The 18,745-nt window shown below is 40.6% G+C and overlaps 1 protein-coding gene across 1 annotated transcript; it reads right to left on the reverse strand.

Moving 5' to 3' along the window:
- Window positions 1-3,084: 3,084 nt before the first annotated feature.
- Window positions 3,085-13,335, reverse strand: nop9 (NOP9 nucleolar protein). Its single transcript, XM_006802731.3, has 12 exons — window positions 13,229-13,335; window positions 11,582-11,807; window positions 9,238-9,474; window positions 8,864-9,073; window positions 6,866-6,973; window positions 4,697-4,838; window positions 4,414-4,606; window positions 4,183-4,323; window positions 3,891-4,010; window positions 3,556-3,768; window positions 3,350-3,455; window positions 3,085-3,253 (listed from the first exon to the last, which is right to left on the reverse strand). The coding sequence occupies exons 2-12, from the start codon at window positions 11,796-11,798 to the stop codon at window positions 3,099-3,101; spliced, it is 1,842 nt and encodes a 613-aa protein (XP_006802794.2). The 5' UTR covers window positions 11,799-11,807; window positions 13,229-13,335; the 3' UTR covers window positions 3,085-3,098.
- Window positions 13,336-18,745: the final 5,410 nt, after the last annotated feature.

Consider the following 18,745-nt stretch of genomic DNA (forward strand, 5'->3'; position numbering starts at 1 on the left):
TCAGTAGTGATGGGTCGGTCACGAACGAAATGGCTCTTAGAGTCGGGTCTTTGACGTGAACGACGGGAGCCGGCTCCTTATCGCGAGCCGTGTTTTTTTTTTCTCTCTCTCACCCTCTCTCTCGCACTTTTTTTCCGCTTCACTCAGCATGCGAGCCTTGTGCTTTAAGCTGGGAAGAGGGGGAGGGGCGGTAGTTACACTCAGTAGCACAGGAACAGAGCAGGAGGGAGAGACAGAGAAAGAGAGCCAGGGACAACAACATCACATTAGAAAGGTATAGTAATCATCCACAACTATTTTCAGTTGCGGATGATAAAGGATTCAGAAAATTTATTCATGCAGGTCCATATGACAGATAATATGCATCTTCTTTTTGTTTTCATATTATAATTTATATTTAATTGTGTTGTGGTTTGCAGTGCTTTGTGTTGTTTCACTTTAAATTTGTAAAAGGAAAAAGCTGAAAATTTAAATAGTTAAAAGATGAAATGTGAATAGTTGATTTTTGTATTATATGATTTATTTATTACATTTTATGTGGAGTGAATAAATAAAAGTATATTTACGGTGGCCCCTACAGACAAAGCACGTACAAACTCCAAAACACGTACAAAAGACAACAGAAGTGCTCCAGGATGCTAGGGGCAGTGTTGAACTTTTGTTACCTAGTGGCTACACAAGCCAGCAAGTACCAACGACCGGATTTGGTGTGTGGTAATTGACTATGTGCACATTAGCATATGCTACTTCCGGTGCAGAAACTCCTGTGGGGAGCTTTGTTTCCGGTGTCCTATTCGCGCCTGGTTTACGGTCCAAAACAAGTTAAGCAAGTGAATGAATCAAGTGGCGATTTACATTTCTATAGATGTCTCAGGCATTTACCCAATATATCTGTAAATGATGTTCATCGACTTGTTGATATTTTTCCCCGTGCCTCAGGGCAAAAGAGAAAATGGATTCAAATGTTATATTTCTCAGCTGTCCCTCGTTTATCGCGGGTGTTATGTTCTAAAAATAACCAGCGATAGGTGAAATCAAGTAGCCAATTTTATTTTTTGACGGTGCAAAACATGTCGTGGACATCGTGGACATACAGTACTGCACTTCAGTCACACTGCTAGCGATCGATGCAGAGATTCTGTATTGTACAGGGGAGACGTCACGGAGGGGATCGTCTGCAGCAATCAGGACACAGGACAATGTGATGTAAAAATAAGCCTGCAAACTTGCACGAAAAAATCTGCGAAACAGCGAGGTGAAAGGTGAACCGCGTTATTAGCGAGGGACCGCTGTAATTTTGAAGGTAAGTCACAACATACCCTTCGTAAATACTAATGTATAGAAACCGTTACCAGCAATCATTCATTTTTTGTGTGGCTTTTTTTCACGGTTTGTTAACATGCTGTGTAGGTGTGTACTTGACTAGCTGATATCGACACAATGGGGGAAACATCTGGTTTGACTATTCTTCACCTGTAGTTTGAATGCTGAACATTTGCCTGTTTAAATCATAAGACCAGTCACTATACAGAGATGTGCTTCTGAATGTGGACGATGTGTCTTCTGCATGCAGTGATGCAGTTCTGCTTGTGTTGAGTGATGTAAACAACTGATCGATCTAAACTCTTTAAACGTCAAAATTGATCATTAGATTTTTTATGACACAACAGTGGTGAGTGTTCCCACCTTCTGCTCTTTGTAACTTAACGCAATCTTTCCGTTTTCGAGTTTGGGACATGATTTTGGAGTATATCTTTGCAGTAGCGATTGACCGCAAAGTAAAGCTACCGGAAATGTACAACCCCACATCCGGTCTCAAACAAGGAAGTTAGTATTTTCTCGTGCACAGGGTCAATACCAGGTAAATGAACATTTATTTATTTTTTTATTATTTGACTATATATGAATGCTTGTGTATAAATACACAAACAATACACATATGCTTTCATGCTTTCAATTGTGTAATTTAAGTGATCTAGGCAGCTCTGTTTTGGAAGTTCAGTTCATGCTAGAAATGAATTTGAGTTTGTACGTGCTTTTTGGAGTTTGTACGTGTTTTGTCTCTAGGGGCCACCGCATATATTTATATATAAACATATATAAATAAAACCACTTTTTTACATTAGTAATTCCTTTTGTGTATAATTTTATATTATTGTTAATAATAAATTAATTAAAGCAACAAAACAACCTGAAGAGCCGGTTCGGAGCCGAAAGAGCCGGCTCTTTTTAGTGAGCCGAACCAAAAAGAGCTCTAAAAAGAGCCGGAAATCCCATCACAACAAATCAGTCTGCCATAAATCGTGACTTAGTCAAGTTCCTTTACTGGGCTACTTTTGGAAACGCCTTAATAATTAGCCCATTTTTATCATCTGTATTTTGAGTCTTTGTTTCATAAGATGGATTAAAAGGACAAGTGAAAGATGTGACTGTGATTCTTCTCAGAAGAGAAGCTCTTCCCAAATAAAGACTTTCCTCCTTCAAATCAATTTATGATCAATAAAAGTGTCTCCAACAACAAAACCTGCCCGCTGCTGAGGCACTGAGCAATTTTCTAACTGCCTGAATTTGTTTGCATTTCCATGAAAGAATCCTGAGGAAAGATGACATTTAGATGAGCTCAAGATTAAGATGTATTTCATTGTCAGACTCACTGGTGGGTGGTGGTGCTTTTTAACAAATGCCTTGAATCTGACTCCTTTTCTTTGTTACATCCCCAATCTAACAAAACCCCTTTTACCTGTTTATGATTTGTGTGCCTAGTTTATGTGTAAATAAGGGGGATTCAGTAACTATTCAGCAACACCATAGCAAAAACACTAAGCAACACACTAAAAATATGTTAAAAAGGGCCTTGCGTGCTCACACATTTAAACTAATGTTGCTCTAGTTAACTGAAGACCTCATCCATGGGATGAATCCTAAAATGATACATTATCCTACAGTGCCCCCTACAGGTCAGGCTGATTCATACAATCCATAGCATACATTGGGTAAAACTAAACTTTAATTCAGCACACACACAGATGTTTTCAGATTTTATTTTTATTTACATAAAAAAAATCACAACAAACCAATTCTTCACAAATATGCACTTGTCATTCAAGAATGTCACTGAAAAGCTTCCGCTTCTTGGACTCGCCCGTCTGAATTTCCTGCCAGTGGGCTCTTCTGTGTGCAAAGTGGGAGAGAGCAAATTTGGCCCACACGTGACGAGCAAACTGATCTGACCTCAGCTGGCTTTCACTTGGAACTGAGAAGGGGAGGAGAGACAGGAACAGAAGTCATGAATAGGGAAGTGAGTCACAGGAAAAGTGGGATTCTGAGAGAGAATGTTTGTCATTATTACCTAGTTCCTGTGCGATACTTTGCCTCTGACCGACTGAAGAGCTGTTCCACACGGCTTCGAGTACCCGGCTGCCCAACCTGGAGCAGGCCATCTGGACGTACTGACCCTGAAACAACAAAGAGCGTGATACGGAAAGAGAATGATCATTAAAACTTACACATGTAATACTTGAAGTCATTTTGCTTTCTGAATTAAGCATCACATACCTCAAGTCTCTTTAGGATCTTCCCCCTGCCCTTGTCACTGGATGTGGTGATTAGGGCCTGGAGGACGTGGCTGCCTGAGGGGTCAGTAGCCATACTGACCAGGTCCGAAGGGCTCAGAGTGCGCAGGCTGCTGAGGAGGAGTGAGCGCTCCTTGAATTTAGCCAGTGCCTGGACCAGCCGGGATCCGTGGTAACATATGGAGGTCAGTGGGATCTAGAAAAAACCCTGACAACTGATGAAACATGTATTTTGGTGCAGCGCTGCACTGTTAGACCAGCTGAAACGCCAAGACTACAATTACAATCAAACAAATGTTTTTCCTCCCAGCTGTTTACCTCCGTGCTTATGTTGCCCTCTGCAGTGTCAGAGTGGTAGTACACCTCATAGGTGAGCAGAGACATGAAGAGAGGGAGGCAGGCGACGTGTCTAGAGCCAGGCTCAGCGCAGTGGAAAGCCTGGGAGGCAACACATCGACAGGGCTTCATTATCCACAAATCAAACATGAAGTAGTTGTTATGCTCCATCAACACCAATCATAACACAGGGATAAATGAAAAGAAGGTTGTTCTAATCACTCAGGGCCCACGTGGGCCTGCACTTCAACAACAAACCCTCTTTTAAGCTTACATTGAGGAGGCATTGCATCATCTCATCCTGCCTCTCTTCACTTTCTGCGCAGCTCTCTGCCAGCTGAACTATCACACCCATGTGACCTGCGGCCAAGATCGCCTCCACTCCCTCCACCAGCTCGTCAAATATTCTCATGAACTGTGGAAAAAGGAACGACACCAGGAAGCCAGTGAGAAAATCTCCAGCAAATCACCCCTCCCACGTTCTCAATCACAAGGTGTGACCTACCAGTTTGTATTTGGCAGATGCTGCTGTTAGCCTCTGGATGGGAAAGTTGGCGATGGGATGGAGGGCGAGGTCAACCAGCTGGCCCTTGAGATGGTTTTTGTAGAGCCCGCGGAGAAGTGGCTTGTGGGACAGCTGTATGATGGTCTCTATGAGGCGACTGGAGGCCTGGTCCTTCAGAAAGACTAGAAGCGGACTACGGGGAAATAAAAGTCACACAACATTCTTAAAAATAAAGAAAGAAAAAACACTCAATGGTTCACAAACGCAAACTTTGGCCTCTTACCTAACTCCAGGAGCAGCGCTGCGACTCGTCAGGTATTCCATGATGCGCCGGAGGAGCTGTTTGCAGAGTTTGGGCCGTTTTCTGTGACACACAGTCAGCATGGTCTGGAACACTGCGCTGGCAACAGCGTCAGTCACACTTACTACAAAGAGAAGAAGCACCGTTGAGACTTCCTGCCAGTACAAAGGTGCCCTGTCATGAACGAAACAAAAGATGCTTCCACACTGAAACACACTGTGTGTAAATACTTTAACATTGTGTAGTAGTAGTATTCCCCGTCTTTGCAAGTGTGTGACTGCCACCAGCAGTACAAGAGTAAAACTGCATACACAAGCAGGTGTTATGTACTAACGGCCTTAACAAAATACACAATATTCACTGTTGCATGTTTGCAGCATTTCCACAGGTAGGTCCACCCAGAGGAGAGGCCATCATAAGACTGAAACACTCTTCTTTCACTACAACTGCAAAATGTGATCGAGGCCACATTTTTAAAGAAATAGTACCAGTCAAAAAAAATTGGAAGCAAGCACTCATCTGAAGTTTTTTCATAATTTCTCTTTAAAATATCCCAATGGGTAAATGAATGAATAAGAATAAACCTAATTCCATACAGTTATGAAGGAGAAGAATTAGAAAATAAAATTGCTTTTTGTACCAGACTAATTTAATTAATGCAGGAGGGTTTATTTAATCGCAGCTATTAAGCAATTATCCTCGAAAAGAAAGGATGGATTACAGCCTCAAGTGGTCATTCGAAGAACTGCAGATTAAAAAAATAGCTGCAGGCTGCAAAAGAAAACAAAAACACTCCTGGTGGGTACCTCCTGTTCTTTTTAGAGAGAACAGGCTTTGTGTCTTGGCAATCCTTCCAAACAAGCCATACTTGTTCAGTCTTTTTCTACCTGTGCACTCATGAATGTTAACATTTAACATCTTAACTGTGGCCCGTCGTGTCTGAAATGTAGCTCCTGGGTTTTGTTGTTCGTTTTGTTTTTTCGCATTTCCTTTGAGCATTGCAGTCTAAACTTGGGGTGAATTTGCTGGGAATCCTCTCCTGGGAAGAATGCCTTGAATGTTTTCCACTTGTGAATAATCCTTCTCCCTGCAGAGCGATGGACTCTAAATTGCTTGGAAATGGCCTTATAACCCTTCCCAGATTTTCAGGAGATACATAAATGTCATTTTGCACTGAGCTATATTTTTGTTTTTATTGTTTAGCCATTAGAGATGTTGTATTTGTTGACACCAGCTATATTTGTTAGCCTGGTGTGACAGCTGGAACATAGGAAATACATTTAAAGGGAAATGCTGAAGTCTACAGGAAGTTACACATAATGTTTACTACACAATTCCATACATGTTATGTTTAATTATCCACCTTTGGGTTTTTTGCCAAATGACAGAAAATTGTGAAATAAATGACAGAAACTCATGAATGTGTTCAAACTTTCGACTGCAACTCTGTTCCCTCAAATTATAGACAAATAAAAAATTCTGATCACTCAACTCACACTGACATTAAAAAAAATAAATTCACCAAACGCAGAAAACTGAACGTGCATTGGAGCCACACTGTATTTAATATCTCATTTTAATTCAATTTATGTTACAATGCCTGCTAAACTGCGTCTGCTGTGCCAGATTCCACCATTGCTCTGTCAAATTAATGGCTTACAGTTTAAAGCCTATAGTTTCAATCAGAGACTGTGTGTGTGTGTGTGTGCACGTTAACTAATGGAAAAACTGGACTAAACAGCATTTCTTTCTGACACAGAGCTCTACTAAAAGCCACTTAGGCTTCTCTGCAGCGTGTGCATTTGCCCTCACTTTATTTACTGCCCATTTCATTTTGTTTTGATATTACGACTGCAAGAATTTGAATTGAGCACATAAATTCTAAACACATGCTGGTCAGCGTTCTGTTCAAGACTGCCTTTAGGCGATTCCCCTTTGACTTTACTCCAAATCCTCCCCTGCATTCAAAAACAGCTTCTATGGTTTCAGATTCCCAGAAAAATGTTACAAGAGTCAGGAGAGCACAGGAAGAGGGAGGCAACACTGCTGCTTTCTTTTTTTAATGACCTACTTAAAACATCTATCATACAACAACAGTTAAATTCCAAAATAATAATAAAACCACCAATTATTTTATGAAAGATGACTTACAATTAATGTTTTCCATCAAGGTCTCTGTAAGATCTTTAAGCTCATACCAGAAGGAAGTGGGAATTTCAAAGTCTGTCAGCTGAGGAGGGATGCTCCGCTCTTTTCCTCCTGGTTAAAAACAAGAATATGAACAGAGAAAACACAAAGAAGAAGAAGAAGAAGAAGAATATACCTCTTGGCATAAAGGTCCTGACATAGTCTCAAAAGAAAAGTGCACTGACAAAGCCAGCAGATCAAGAGCTTTATTTTTCTTCTGTTACATCTTGCAGAAAAAGAAACTGAAGTGAGACATCGGGCCAAATGGGAGAAATTGCTTTTTTTCGTAGGGTGAACCGAAAGCTCTTTCTCTGTATAGAAAATGTCAGCTAGTGCCAGTGTTGCCAATTAAGCTACTCTACATGCCTTCTCAGCCAATTGCTGCAATTTGTATCATAATTTGCTCTTTTTCTCTGAGTCATAACTCAGTCAGCTCTTAGCATACACGCATTATGCATGTGTATTTAGATTCTTTTTGACTTGTGCTTCCTGGGGATCTCATTATCTCTAAAGCTAACAAATAAAGCAAGCTGGATCGCTACAGAACCTGGCAGAGAATAATCGTATTTCACGTGTTCTTTGGTGTCGTATTACAGTTTTAACAGCCTGTGCCTGCATGGGTATCTTGCAAAGTGGAACATCTAGAGGTTAACTTGGCATACTTTATGTGCTGCTAATTGGACAAAACATAAAGATCACAAAAAAAACAAAAAAAACATGGACACCGGCTTATTCTACTCATCATGGGTGAAATAATGGATGTAGCTTCCAGGCCTGAAAACACAATCCTACCAACAGCTAAGTGCTTTCAATCTCCATTATTTTATTGGTTAACAGGGGTACCTGGGTTACAAAAAGACTGTTTCTATAGAATCTATGGGAAAACTGGCCTTTGGCAGGACATATGTGAACACCTTAAACATGAAGTCCTGTTTCCAAATTATGATCATTATGATCTAGAAGTCAGACCAGAGGATTATCCAGAATATATAATGGTTTGATCTCTGGCTCCTCCAGTCTGCATGCGTATCCGCTGGAGGGTGAGTGTGTGTGTGTGAATGTTAAGTAAAGGTGTTTAGGCACAGAAAAAAGCACTTGTACAAATGTGCGTTTAACAGGGTGAATAATAAAAAGTGCTTTGAGTGCTCGGTTAGTTTAGTCATTTATATTTTTCGGCTTGTTTGTTTGTTTGTTTGTTTTCCCACCTAACATGGCCTGAAAAAAAGATAGGAGCATCCTGCTGTGGAACTGCTCAGAAAACAGCATAAAGTTGCTTGTCACTGTTGGAGGTCTAACAACCAAACACGGTTCTCTGTTGCTGCACATTTTAGTACAGGGATTCCCAAAGTGAGGGCTGGAGCCCCATGATAGGCCGTTAATGTACTGCGGGTGGGCTGCAGTATGTACAGTTGCATATGCATATAAATGTATTTATGTAAAGAGCAAATTTAAACTGATGATAGGAGGTGGTTAGTTTGTGATATCACTCATTACTTTGACCTAAATTTACCGCTCTTGTATTGAAGTTTGTGTGATGGTAGGTACCAATAACAGCTCGAGCTGATTCAATTTTGTGAAAATCAGCTCAAGGTCAAGGTCACACCAAGTGTGAAAAGCAGCAAAGATTTTATATTACCCATAATTTTTTATGGAAATAGACAGCAATGAGGGGCGTGAGCACCTAGGTTGGCTAAGGATTTGATCCAGACCTTCACTGTTTGCACCCAAGATCAAAGTTGACCTTGAAAAAATATCTCAAGAAACCAAATCAAGTGTAATATAAAATCAAGTGAACGAGCAGTGCAACACACTTTTTATTTTTTCAATACGACGCCCTACAACTATAACCTTCAGGGGTAGTTGTTTTTGAGTGTTTTGTTTAATTAATTAAATGGGAAAAAGTATCCACTAAAAATCTTCATTTTTTCATACAAGCGTGAGTGTGTGTCTGCGTGCATTTACCTGGACGGGTTTCGGTGCGAGGTGGTCCGAGGCAGCCTCCCAGCACGTGTAAAAGCGTGCGGACCACGTGTGAGCCGTGAACATGTCTGATGAACTCGGCAGCGTTGTCCCTCACCACCTGACTGAAAGACAACACCTGAGCCTCCAACAGGCCACAGCTTTCTTCTCCCTCCTCCTCTGTGGGCGGAGATGATTCCTTCTCTGAGGACTCTAAAAAGGACAGAGTCCCACCAGGAGTTAGGTTGGTCATTACCTTACAATATAAATCACTTTGAAGTTACTGATTTTGTCATTTACAGCTGTGTAAATAAAACTAAACTGAAGCTGAATTGATATTTCACTTGTAAAGCAAACTTACACTTGTGTGAACTTACCCATCCACCTGGACATCTGTCTGACTGCGCTCTCCACGACATGGCCTCCACACCGGTCACAAGAAACCGCCTTAAACTCGGAGCCCGATTCTCCACCCAGTTCAGCCAGCACCTCCCCGACCTGCTGGGGGCTGGACAGCGGGAGCAGCCGCTGCAGAGTGATGCTTCCGGTCCGATCTGTCGCCACCAAGGCCGCTTTACCTTTTACTTCCGTGAGGACATTCTCCACAAACATCTCTGTGAGAGACGGGGTGAGTATAAACAGAGAAGAAAGCTGCTGGAGTTAAAAGCAGAAATATAATGGAAGGAGGGAGAGGAACCTGTTTGTTATGTTTAAGGTAAAATGATGCAATGGACGTGCAATGAGCAGTCATTTAAAATCAGTGCATGACGTGAATAAGTCGAGGTCAGTGCAAGAGACGGTTATATCCAGCTCCAGGCAGTTTTTCTTAAAGCAATTACTTAATGGAGGATTTTGCTTCAGAAACACACAAAGTACCAACACATCACTTGTCAACACAATGAATTAATTAGCATAAAACACAGTGGGCATCTTTGGTATGAAGTAGTGGTGGGTACTGTATTAAATAGAGATTAAAAAATAAAAATAAAACGGACAGGGCGATCAATCACAGATTGAAACCATTTTCCAATTCAGGCTTCTCTCTTCTTTCTCCTCTTTTTCTTTATTATATACACATGACAGCAGATCTAATGCTAGTAAATAAACCTGACATCTGCTTCGCTACATAAGCAGCTGGAAAGGCTGGAGGTGATTTATGTGTCGCATTCACCATCGGCTCTGTGGCAGAGCAGAGCTGAAGATGTTCGCACTGATGGTGGTCAGCTAATTCCTCCAACAGATGGTCGTTTGTGGGAATGCAGAAATTAATCAGTCAGAAAGCACAAGAACACAGCTTCTGAGCGACCTCCACAGTCTGGACCAAGCTTTGTGTGAAAATACATTCAATTAACTTATTGAACCCACCACCAATTATCTTCTAGTTTGTTATTTAAATAATCAAACCTCTCTTGTTTTGGGCCCTGATTCATGGCACCAGTGTACCGTGAATCTGGGGAGTTTGAGCTGTCTTTAGTTGTTCTTGCTCCACGTGGGGCTCAACTTCCTGTTATCCTCTTTTGGACATCCTGGTGATGTAAACCAGGTGAGATCAACCAATAAAAAGCAAACTAATGTGGCAAGGAGCAGAGTTCAGAGGAGTTCGGCTGTGACATGCTGAGACAGGACATTTGGCATAAACAGTTGAGGTGCGTGCCATCCTGAGTAAACACTGGAAACACAGGAGGTTTTGGGCCAGCCAAGACAGTACTTACACAAAGATTTGGCTCCCTGTAACCTGAACCTCTTAGTAGAAGTGGTTAAAAAAACTTCCAAGAAGTGAGCCAGTGTAAATGTAGCATGAATGCTGAGGTCACTTTAAGGACACAACCTTGAAGGGGAAAGCAGCCAAATTCATGTGTGTACAGTGCACAGATTATGTGCTCAAAACTCACAAATATTCAATCTACTATACATAAACAGCTCAAAAAATAATAATTAATTACATTTTGTAGCTCTGGCAGTGCTCAACCTGTTCCTCCTTGCACAAAGGAGCAGGTGCCGGTCCTGCTGATAGTTTAAGGACCTTCTATGGCCCTGTCCAGCTCTCCTAGAGTAACTGCCTGTCGCATGAAATCTACTCCATGCTCCTGACACTGTGCTGGGAGACACAGCAAACCTTCTGGCAATGGCACGTATTGATGTGACATCCTGTAGGAGTTGGGCTACCTGTGTAACCTCTGTAGGGCCCATGTATCACCTCATGTTACCAGCAGTGACACTGACCCTAGCCAAAAGCAAAACTAGTGAAAAATGTCACCTGTACAGACATTCCTGTTTTGGGGCTTGTCTCATTGTTCCCCCTCTAGTGCACCTGTTGTTAATGCCATTAACACCAAAGCAGCTAAAACTGATTAACAGCCCCCTCTGATACTTGACCGACCAGCTCAATATCCCGCAGTTTAAGAAATGTGAAAAAATGATTCGATTTATGAAGATGGAATAAGTAAATGTACTCCTGGGAAAAAATGCATTTAATGAATTGTCAGCTTATGTGTTTCTTCTCTACAGTCTAAGTCTGCTACAGCAGACCTCATCCAAGCAAAGCCAGCAGAGGATGCTCCACATATCACTAGTCTGTGATTTTCTGTTCCCTATGGCAGCCAAGTTCAAAAGATAAAGTTTATGAATCATGCTGTGTAATGTGACCTTCTGCTGCACCCCTTATTTAAAGTTCCAGTCCTGTGCTTTACTCAGATCCCCAGAAAAAAAGACCTTTCTCACCTTTCTCCTCATCATCTTCAAAGCCTTCACTGAGCCTTTCTCCGACACGGCGGAAATAGCCCACACTGAGGGCGTCCAAGCGCTTCTTGCCACCCTGACCCTTCTCTCCTTTTGGACTTTCTCTCCTCTTCCTCTCTCCTCCTCCATCTTCTCCGGGATGCCTCCTCTTCTTTCCTCCGCCTTTCTGTGGCTTCTTTTCTTCTGCTTTTGACAGCATATCTTGAACCTTTAAACATGAGGATACAAGTGAAATATAAAGCTAGTTTCTAAAAGCAGATGTGAACCAATTAACTACATAACATATCTTATTACACTGCTGCATGTTTGCTATCAGTAAGACAGATTATTATACTTCAATAGATATATAGTACTGTGCACAAGTCTTGATCAAACCCTCATTTCTTTATATTTTGCTTCCACAGACCCAGATGTTCTTGTGATTTCTAAAGAGCTCTTGAGCGAAGGCTCTTTGGGCTTCAGGCTCTTTGAAGGTCTTCCAAAGTTTTTTTTGGACACTGGCTGCTTATGTAATCATTTGTCCTCGTACCTCACCATTTTCAGAGGAAGACACTTAACACTGACCTACAAGTTATTCAAGCATTAAAAACAAAACAAAAAACACCTAACTTAAGGGTTGAACCAACGCTGTGTCTAAACATAAAAGACAACTTAGCAGAGAATCAGTTTTACACAGGTTACATTTCATTATCAGCTGCTAAAGATAACGCAATTTGACCAGCATAAAATGGTATCTGTGCAGCGAAAAGGTGATTCCCAAAGAAAAAACAGGTGATTCTCCAAAGAAAATCTCATAAAAAACTATTTAGGGAATATTTTAAGGACAAAAGAAGCATTGGGAGGTCTAAAAAGCTACCTACAGCAAGCCAACAGTATCTGAAAGTCATGTCTTTCAGAAATTGGAAAGAAAAACAATTCAGCAAAGGACCTGAGAGATGGATGATGATTATGCTGAAGCCTCATCGGAAATGGTTTCAGTAAAAGAGTGGCTAGAAAAAAAAACTTAAGGAAGGGAAACAGGGAGAACAGACTGAGGAATACCATATTACTCAAGAATGGGACTAAAGATCAGCAGGAACAGGACTTTTGGAGTGATGAATAAAAATGTTTGGTTCAAATCGTTGTCAGCACATCAGAAGGAAGTAAGGAGAGAAGGAAGCTTGCCTAACAGGGTCCAGGCTGGATTAAAGAATACGAAATACTGACTTTCAAACTCATTAGCATTGCACACACACTCTCTTTTCGTGCATATTTGCAAGTTTCAATAAATAACTGCAACTATTTTGCACTTTCCTAGCAACATATACGGATCAAGACTGTACTTTAAAAAGCTGTTACAGGTAAAAGGTAATATTTGCATAATATTAAAGTGGCCACAAATAAAGCTGTCATTATTTTAGAAGGAGTTCGACTAAAACATGCAAACATATAAGCAAACAGGCACAGGGACTGTCCATGCTAACGCGCTGCACTCCAAACAACAACACAAACTCTCGAAAACGTTGCCAAAATAAAAAAAAACCCGATGGTTTCCCAAACTGTTAAAGAATGACTAAACCACACTGCTAAGTTACTCTGTGGAAAAATGTGTATAATAATATCGTTTCTGTAAAGCAATGTTTTACTCACGTGTGAAAGACAAGTCAGACAGAAGCACTGTGCCGTTGACGCGTGATGATGACGTAACAGCACGCGGACAAATATTATTACAGTTTCCTTGAAGATTAATGAATGGATAAAGAAATAAACAAATACATAAATAAATAGTTCACCATGCTCGAAAAGGCTTTATTTATGTAGCCTAAATAAAAACTGGTTGTATTTACCGGAACTAGCTGTTCTTTCTTCAATGTCCTTATTGGTTGACACCAGCAGAGGGCAGCATAGCTTCTTTCCTGAAAGGCTGATTCGGGACGACCTCTCGATGGGGGTTCAGAGGCGTGCCCAACAGGCATATGAGTCAATTAAAAAAAACCCTGTGATAATCAAATGTCGACATCTTACACCATCCCAACCCACAAAACAGATCAGTCTCGTTGGGCATAAAATAGTAAGTCACTTTTAATGTTCTTGGGATTTTTAACTGGCAGCAAGGTTATCAAATTAAACCTCATAATTCTCAAACAAAAAACATGCTTTTTTCATGGTAGCAACGCCATAATACCACAATTTGGCGTCATAATTACACAAAAATGATATGACGTTGATTTAAAAATAAAATGATAATATTATTATTAACACTAGCCATCAAATTGTATTTTTTGGGCAGATTGAGCTCAAATGTGTTACAAGAGCTACTGAAAAGGTTTGCCTAAAGGCATAAAATAAAATAAAATAAAATAAAATAAAATAAAGGACAAAATCAACATAGTACCTTTTTTTCCCTTAATATCACAGTTATAATCAATACATGGTTATTTCAAGGTTAATAGATACATTCCACAAGTGAAGGGAGAGCTCTAACCAAATCAGTCAAAATGCCGTTTTACTCTTTTTTGCATTTGGGTGGGGGCATTGTTTCCTAATAACTGTTTGTTCATGGGTTAGTGGTTTTATTGCTCAGGGCACAACATTCTGGATTTCTGCTGGGACTGGACTGTAGTGTAATGGAAAAACAAAAACCCATTCATCTGAAACTTCTACGGAAAATGACATATCCGTGGATACAGTAAATGTTGCACATTTAAATGAATCAGAGGTGATGTAAGTTAAGATTTTGTCATCTGTCTCCATCTCACCCTATCCCCAGCTTCCTCTTCCATCACACCAACCCTCTGCATGAACCCTCCGTGAACCTTCTCTGCGGTGTTCCTGTTTTCCTCCTGCCTGTCAGCTTCATCTTCATCATCCCAAAGTCTCCATCCTCACTTACCACTCTACCCCTCCTGACTTCCTCAGTACCACAGTTCCTTCCTGTTGACATCCTATCACATTTCTCCACAATGAAACAGTGTAACTTGTGAACTTCTCTATACTTCTTCATCAACACTGCTGCTCGCTGATCATCACCTCTCCCCTTAACCTAGCTTCAACAGCGTAGCTTCACGGTTTGACTCATCAACGTTATCCCTCTGTAGTTACTACAGCTCTGGACCTTTGTTCTTGAAAATCAATGCCACTTCACTTCTTCTGCATTTCTCAGGCATCCCCTCACGCTCCAGAACTGTGTTAAATTCTGTCCAAATGTCCTCTCTCTGAGGCATCTCCATGACATCTGGACCACCCGCCTTTCCACTCTTCATCCTCTTCACAGCTACCCTCTCTTCCTCCTTATTAATCCTCTGAACTTCTGTCTCTCTCGTTTTCTTCATTTATTCAAAGCACATTTTTCCTAACACACTCTCTTTACTTTTTAGTGTATTTCTACCTTTGATACAGCTCGATCTTTCTATCGAGCCAATCAGTACCAGTCCTGTTCTCCTTCCATAGTGTTGTATCTAAGAAAAATGATCTCACACAAGGAGATGTTGGTAAAGAGAAGCATTTAGAGATATGTGGTATTAGAAATGCCAGCCAATCCATACAGAAAATAGAAAGAAACATAATCAGCTGCTGGGGAGATTTAGAAGATTTGTGTTGAGTTTTGTTGGCCATGGACTGTAAATTATAAAAGATGGAAGTGACTTTATGGACAAGTGCATACTTTTCAGTTCACATTGTTATGCTGGATGAGCAATTCCATTAATGAAATGTTCAGAAAGGAACAAGCATGGTCCAGATTACTGAGTGGATTTACAGGAGGCAGAGATCGGCTATAGCTTACTGTCTCAGCTCGCTTGTTTGTCAAAGCTGCCACACCCTTAACTTCAACAAAATGTCAACAACATCCAAATTGATGCTATATTGACAAAAAAAAGAAAGAAAAGAAAGAAAGATGATACCTTGTACAATTGTTAAGAATGAAGAATTCAGCTATAAATCCCAAACCATTTTTATACTAGACTTAAAACAGTATTTATGGGAGACTGCTGTTGGAGCCAGTCTCAAGTTACAACAATTACTTATCCTTCTGACGCCAGTGTGCTTCTTCTGGCTAGGTGACGCATCTGTGGATGCAGTAAATGACTGGGAGTGCTGTTAGAGGTGATGTAAGTCGAAATATTGTGCTTTCAGATGAGAAATGCAGGTTCTACTTTTCACAGGTAAATGATGCATGCAGAGGAACAAATAAAAAACCCACAGGCAGCTGTAGCAGAAAAGAGACTATTTACAGATTTTTAGCCATTCAGAGCCATGACACAGTCAGCCAGCAAGTGCAGAGGATTTGTCAAAAATTATGTCCTATCCATAGACTGTATACAAAAGATGGAAATGACCATATTTAAACAGGACGGTGAAAAGTCATTTAGCTGACGCAATCAATCTGGATTATCAAATCGCACTCATAAGTGCTTGTCCACAACTGCTAATTACTGCTAACAAGCTAATAAATACATGAATAAAACTGTAATTTCCCTTATAAAACCTCGAAACGGGCCAATTTATTTATCAGATCATAAATAGTTCAGTCACAACTAAGCTGTTCCACTGCCCTTCCTGAGTACAGGTGGTGATGCCTACCTAACATCAGCTACAGTGGCCTGTTTCGGCTTGGCTAACACCCCTAACATTAAGCTTAAAAAAATCTAAATACAAAGGTTATTTCAGAAATACATGTGTTGTACAGTTCTTAAGAAGGAGGAAATTGCCAACAGGGCCAAAACCATTGTTCTGTGCCAACCTTTAAACTTCAGTCATGGGGTGGGGTTTGTTTTCAGAGCTATCCTCAAGTGGCCATCAGAGGAACTGCAGGCTTTGCAATTCCGTGTTCCTTTTTCAGTCCTAGTTCATCGTAATATAATATTGTAGTTTTAGTCATGACGAGTAAATGCAAATTGTCCAATAGATAAAAGGCTCACATCCAAACTTTTAGTCTACTTTGTTGCTGCACTGTGTTAAGATTCAGATAGTAAAAGTTAAAACCTACACAGGGCTTTTTTTTTCTACACAAAAATAGATCAGGAATCAATAACTCTGATAATAATGAACTGGACATATAAACAGAATTGATTAAAAAAAAGTCCTAAAGAATATTCACATTCCTTCTTATCAGTATGTAGAATCTGCTTCCATTTAATTGGCCATTGAGGCTAAAGCTGCACAATACAAGAAGACTAAACAAATACGTTCAGAAACCTGTCTCAGTCCTGCGGGTAAAGCTGGACAATCACTACACAGTCGTGCAGTGGAGGATACTGTCAAAACTTCTCTCTACCATTTATAATGTCTCCCACCTTTTAAATAGTGTTTGGTTTGCTAGAGGGGCATCATTATCCCACCCAGAGGATGAGATAGACTAAAGGCTCCGCTGAACATTACAGAACATTACATTACCTCCTTCGTGCTTAAGCTATACAGTTTTACACTTTCCACAATCTGGAGCAACAATTACCCTAAAGGGATTAATGAAAAGGTTTTTTTTGAGCAGCCTGTGCTTGATAGCTTTCTTACATTAGCATTTAGCTCTAAGCAACAACCAGATCTAAATCTCTTTACCACTCAGCCTGTACAGCCTAACTACAGGTTTGATTGCATTGCAATTAGTCTAGTTCCACTTAAAAAGAGATCAAGCAGTACATACAACCATAAAGCTTTAGACAGACAATGTCCGGTCAGTTTTGCAATCTATATACTATAGAACACACTCTGTGATCCACTCTTGATTGAGATAAGTCCCTGAAAAAGGGTACTTGCTATCAGAAAGCACATATCTCTGCCTTTAACTCAGAGAGTTGAATCATGTATCGTTTTGAAAGAGAATCTTACTTTCTCTGGATTTGCTCATTTTAAATTGTGGGAACAAAGAACTGATAGCGGGGACGCAGGAGAACAGAGATATTGTTTGTTCTCCAGCAGAGATCCTGTCGGCTCTGTCTGTTTGTATTCATCTCCAGAGCAACTGCAGCAGTGCATGAATCAGCCTGAACACGGCAAACTGTGAAGGAATGCTTCAATTATGAAAAAAGAAAATCCCGTCTATGCAGGCGTGCAGCATAGACAGATTTCATCACATCAGTCTAAAACAGACAGCTGTTGATGTCATGCGCTGAATCTTGTTGAGTCATGTTAATCGGGGCAATAGCAGAACTTTGAATGTTAAATCCTCCACTCCCATTTACCAGGCTTTAGGTATGACGTTTGTGTCACGCTTAATGAAACATCTCTCTTTATCTCAGGGTTGAATTCTTTATTAAAGATGGGTGGATGAGGTGGAGTCACACTATGAGTAAACTAGTTTAGATGCTGGTGATGGCAACAAGCCTAACATAAAAAGGGGTACAGCTAGCTTGTTCAAAACGTGTTTTTTTTTTTTCAAACTCCCTACCAAGGTTGTGTCCATAAAAGCATTTGGTAAACAAGTTCTCCACTGAGCCCAAGGAGTGCTCATAGACAGCATAAAAGATGGATCTAGCCTAAGGGTCTTAAAAGTGAAATCAAGTGCCTCAGACCTCTGTTGTTTTTAAATGCCACCAAGAGGCAATAGCTGTGGTTGCACAAAGACTTCCAGTTCTCCATAAGTTTCATATGCACATAGCTCAACATACTGAACATGATACAATCACCAGTTGCAAAGGGAAAGATGTGTATTTCCAAACTGGTTGATAAATGGTTCCTGGAGGTTGTTGCCAGTCAATGGGTTGCAAAGAGGCAAAAAAGAAGAAAAAAGAAAGAAAACGCCTTATGATCGCTTTGGTCAATGGCAGATTGCCGCAGTCACCTTAAGTTTGCATGGAAGGTCCTGACTTGTCTGCAAACACTTGTTACCTAAATGCCGAGCAGTAAAAGTTGAAAAAGTGTGATGCAACCCAGAAACTGAGCACGTACACTTTCAAAGTAAAGTTTGCGAAATGAGTGATTAAACGTAAAAATCCATCACGAGTTGAAGATGTAATCAGATCAGATAGGATGCAGAATTAATATTAATGAGAAAACTTTTGCAATGGATTTATTTCTCCACCCCAGAGCTAAATCCACGTCTTAACTTGTCTGCAGTCTAAACAGTCCACGTACCTTTGGAAGGTATCTAGCCAACAGTCAGCAGTCCAAAGATTAAGCTACAGCCAGACAATTTATCTTAGCCTAGTTTAGCTTAACTTACAGTCAGCT

The sequence above is a fragment of the Neolamprologus brichardi genome, chromosome 18, assembly GCF_056152115.1.
Source record: "Neolamprologus brichardi isolate AB-2024 chromosome 18, ASM5615211v1, whole genome shotgun sequence".
In the NCBI taxonomy this organism is placed as follows: domain Eukaryota; kingdom Metazoa; phylum Chordata; class Actinopteri; order Cichliformes; family Cichlidae; genus Neolamprologus; species Neolamprologus brichardi.

What these genes read in the sequence shown, in the direction of transcription:
- nop9 (XM_006802731.3), bottom strand. Translation starts at nt 11,798, where the DNA reads ATGCTGTCAAAAGCAGAAGAAAAGAAGCCACAGAAAGGCGGAGGAAAG. An exon ending in CTTGATGGAAAACATTAATT is followed by an intron (nt 4,839 to 6,865) that starts GTAAGTCATCTT and finishes TTCTCTTTGTAG; the next exon opens with TAAGTGTGACTGACGCTGTT. An exon ending in AGCGCTGCTCCTGGAGTTAG is followed by an intron (nt 4,607 to 4,696) that starts GTAAGAGGCCAA and finishes ATTTCCCCGTAG; the next exon opens with TCCGCTTCTAGTCTTTCTGA.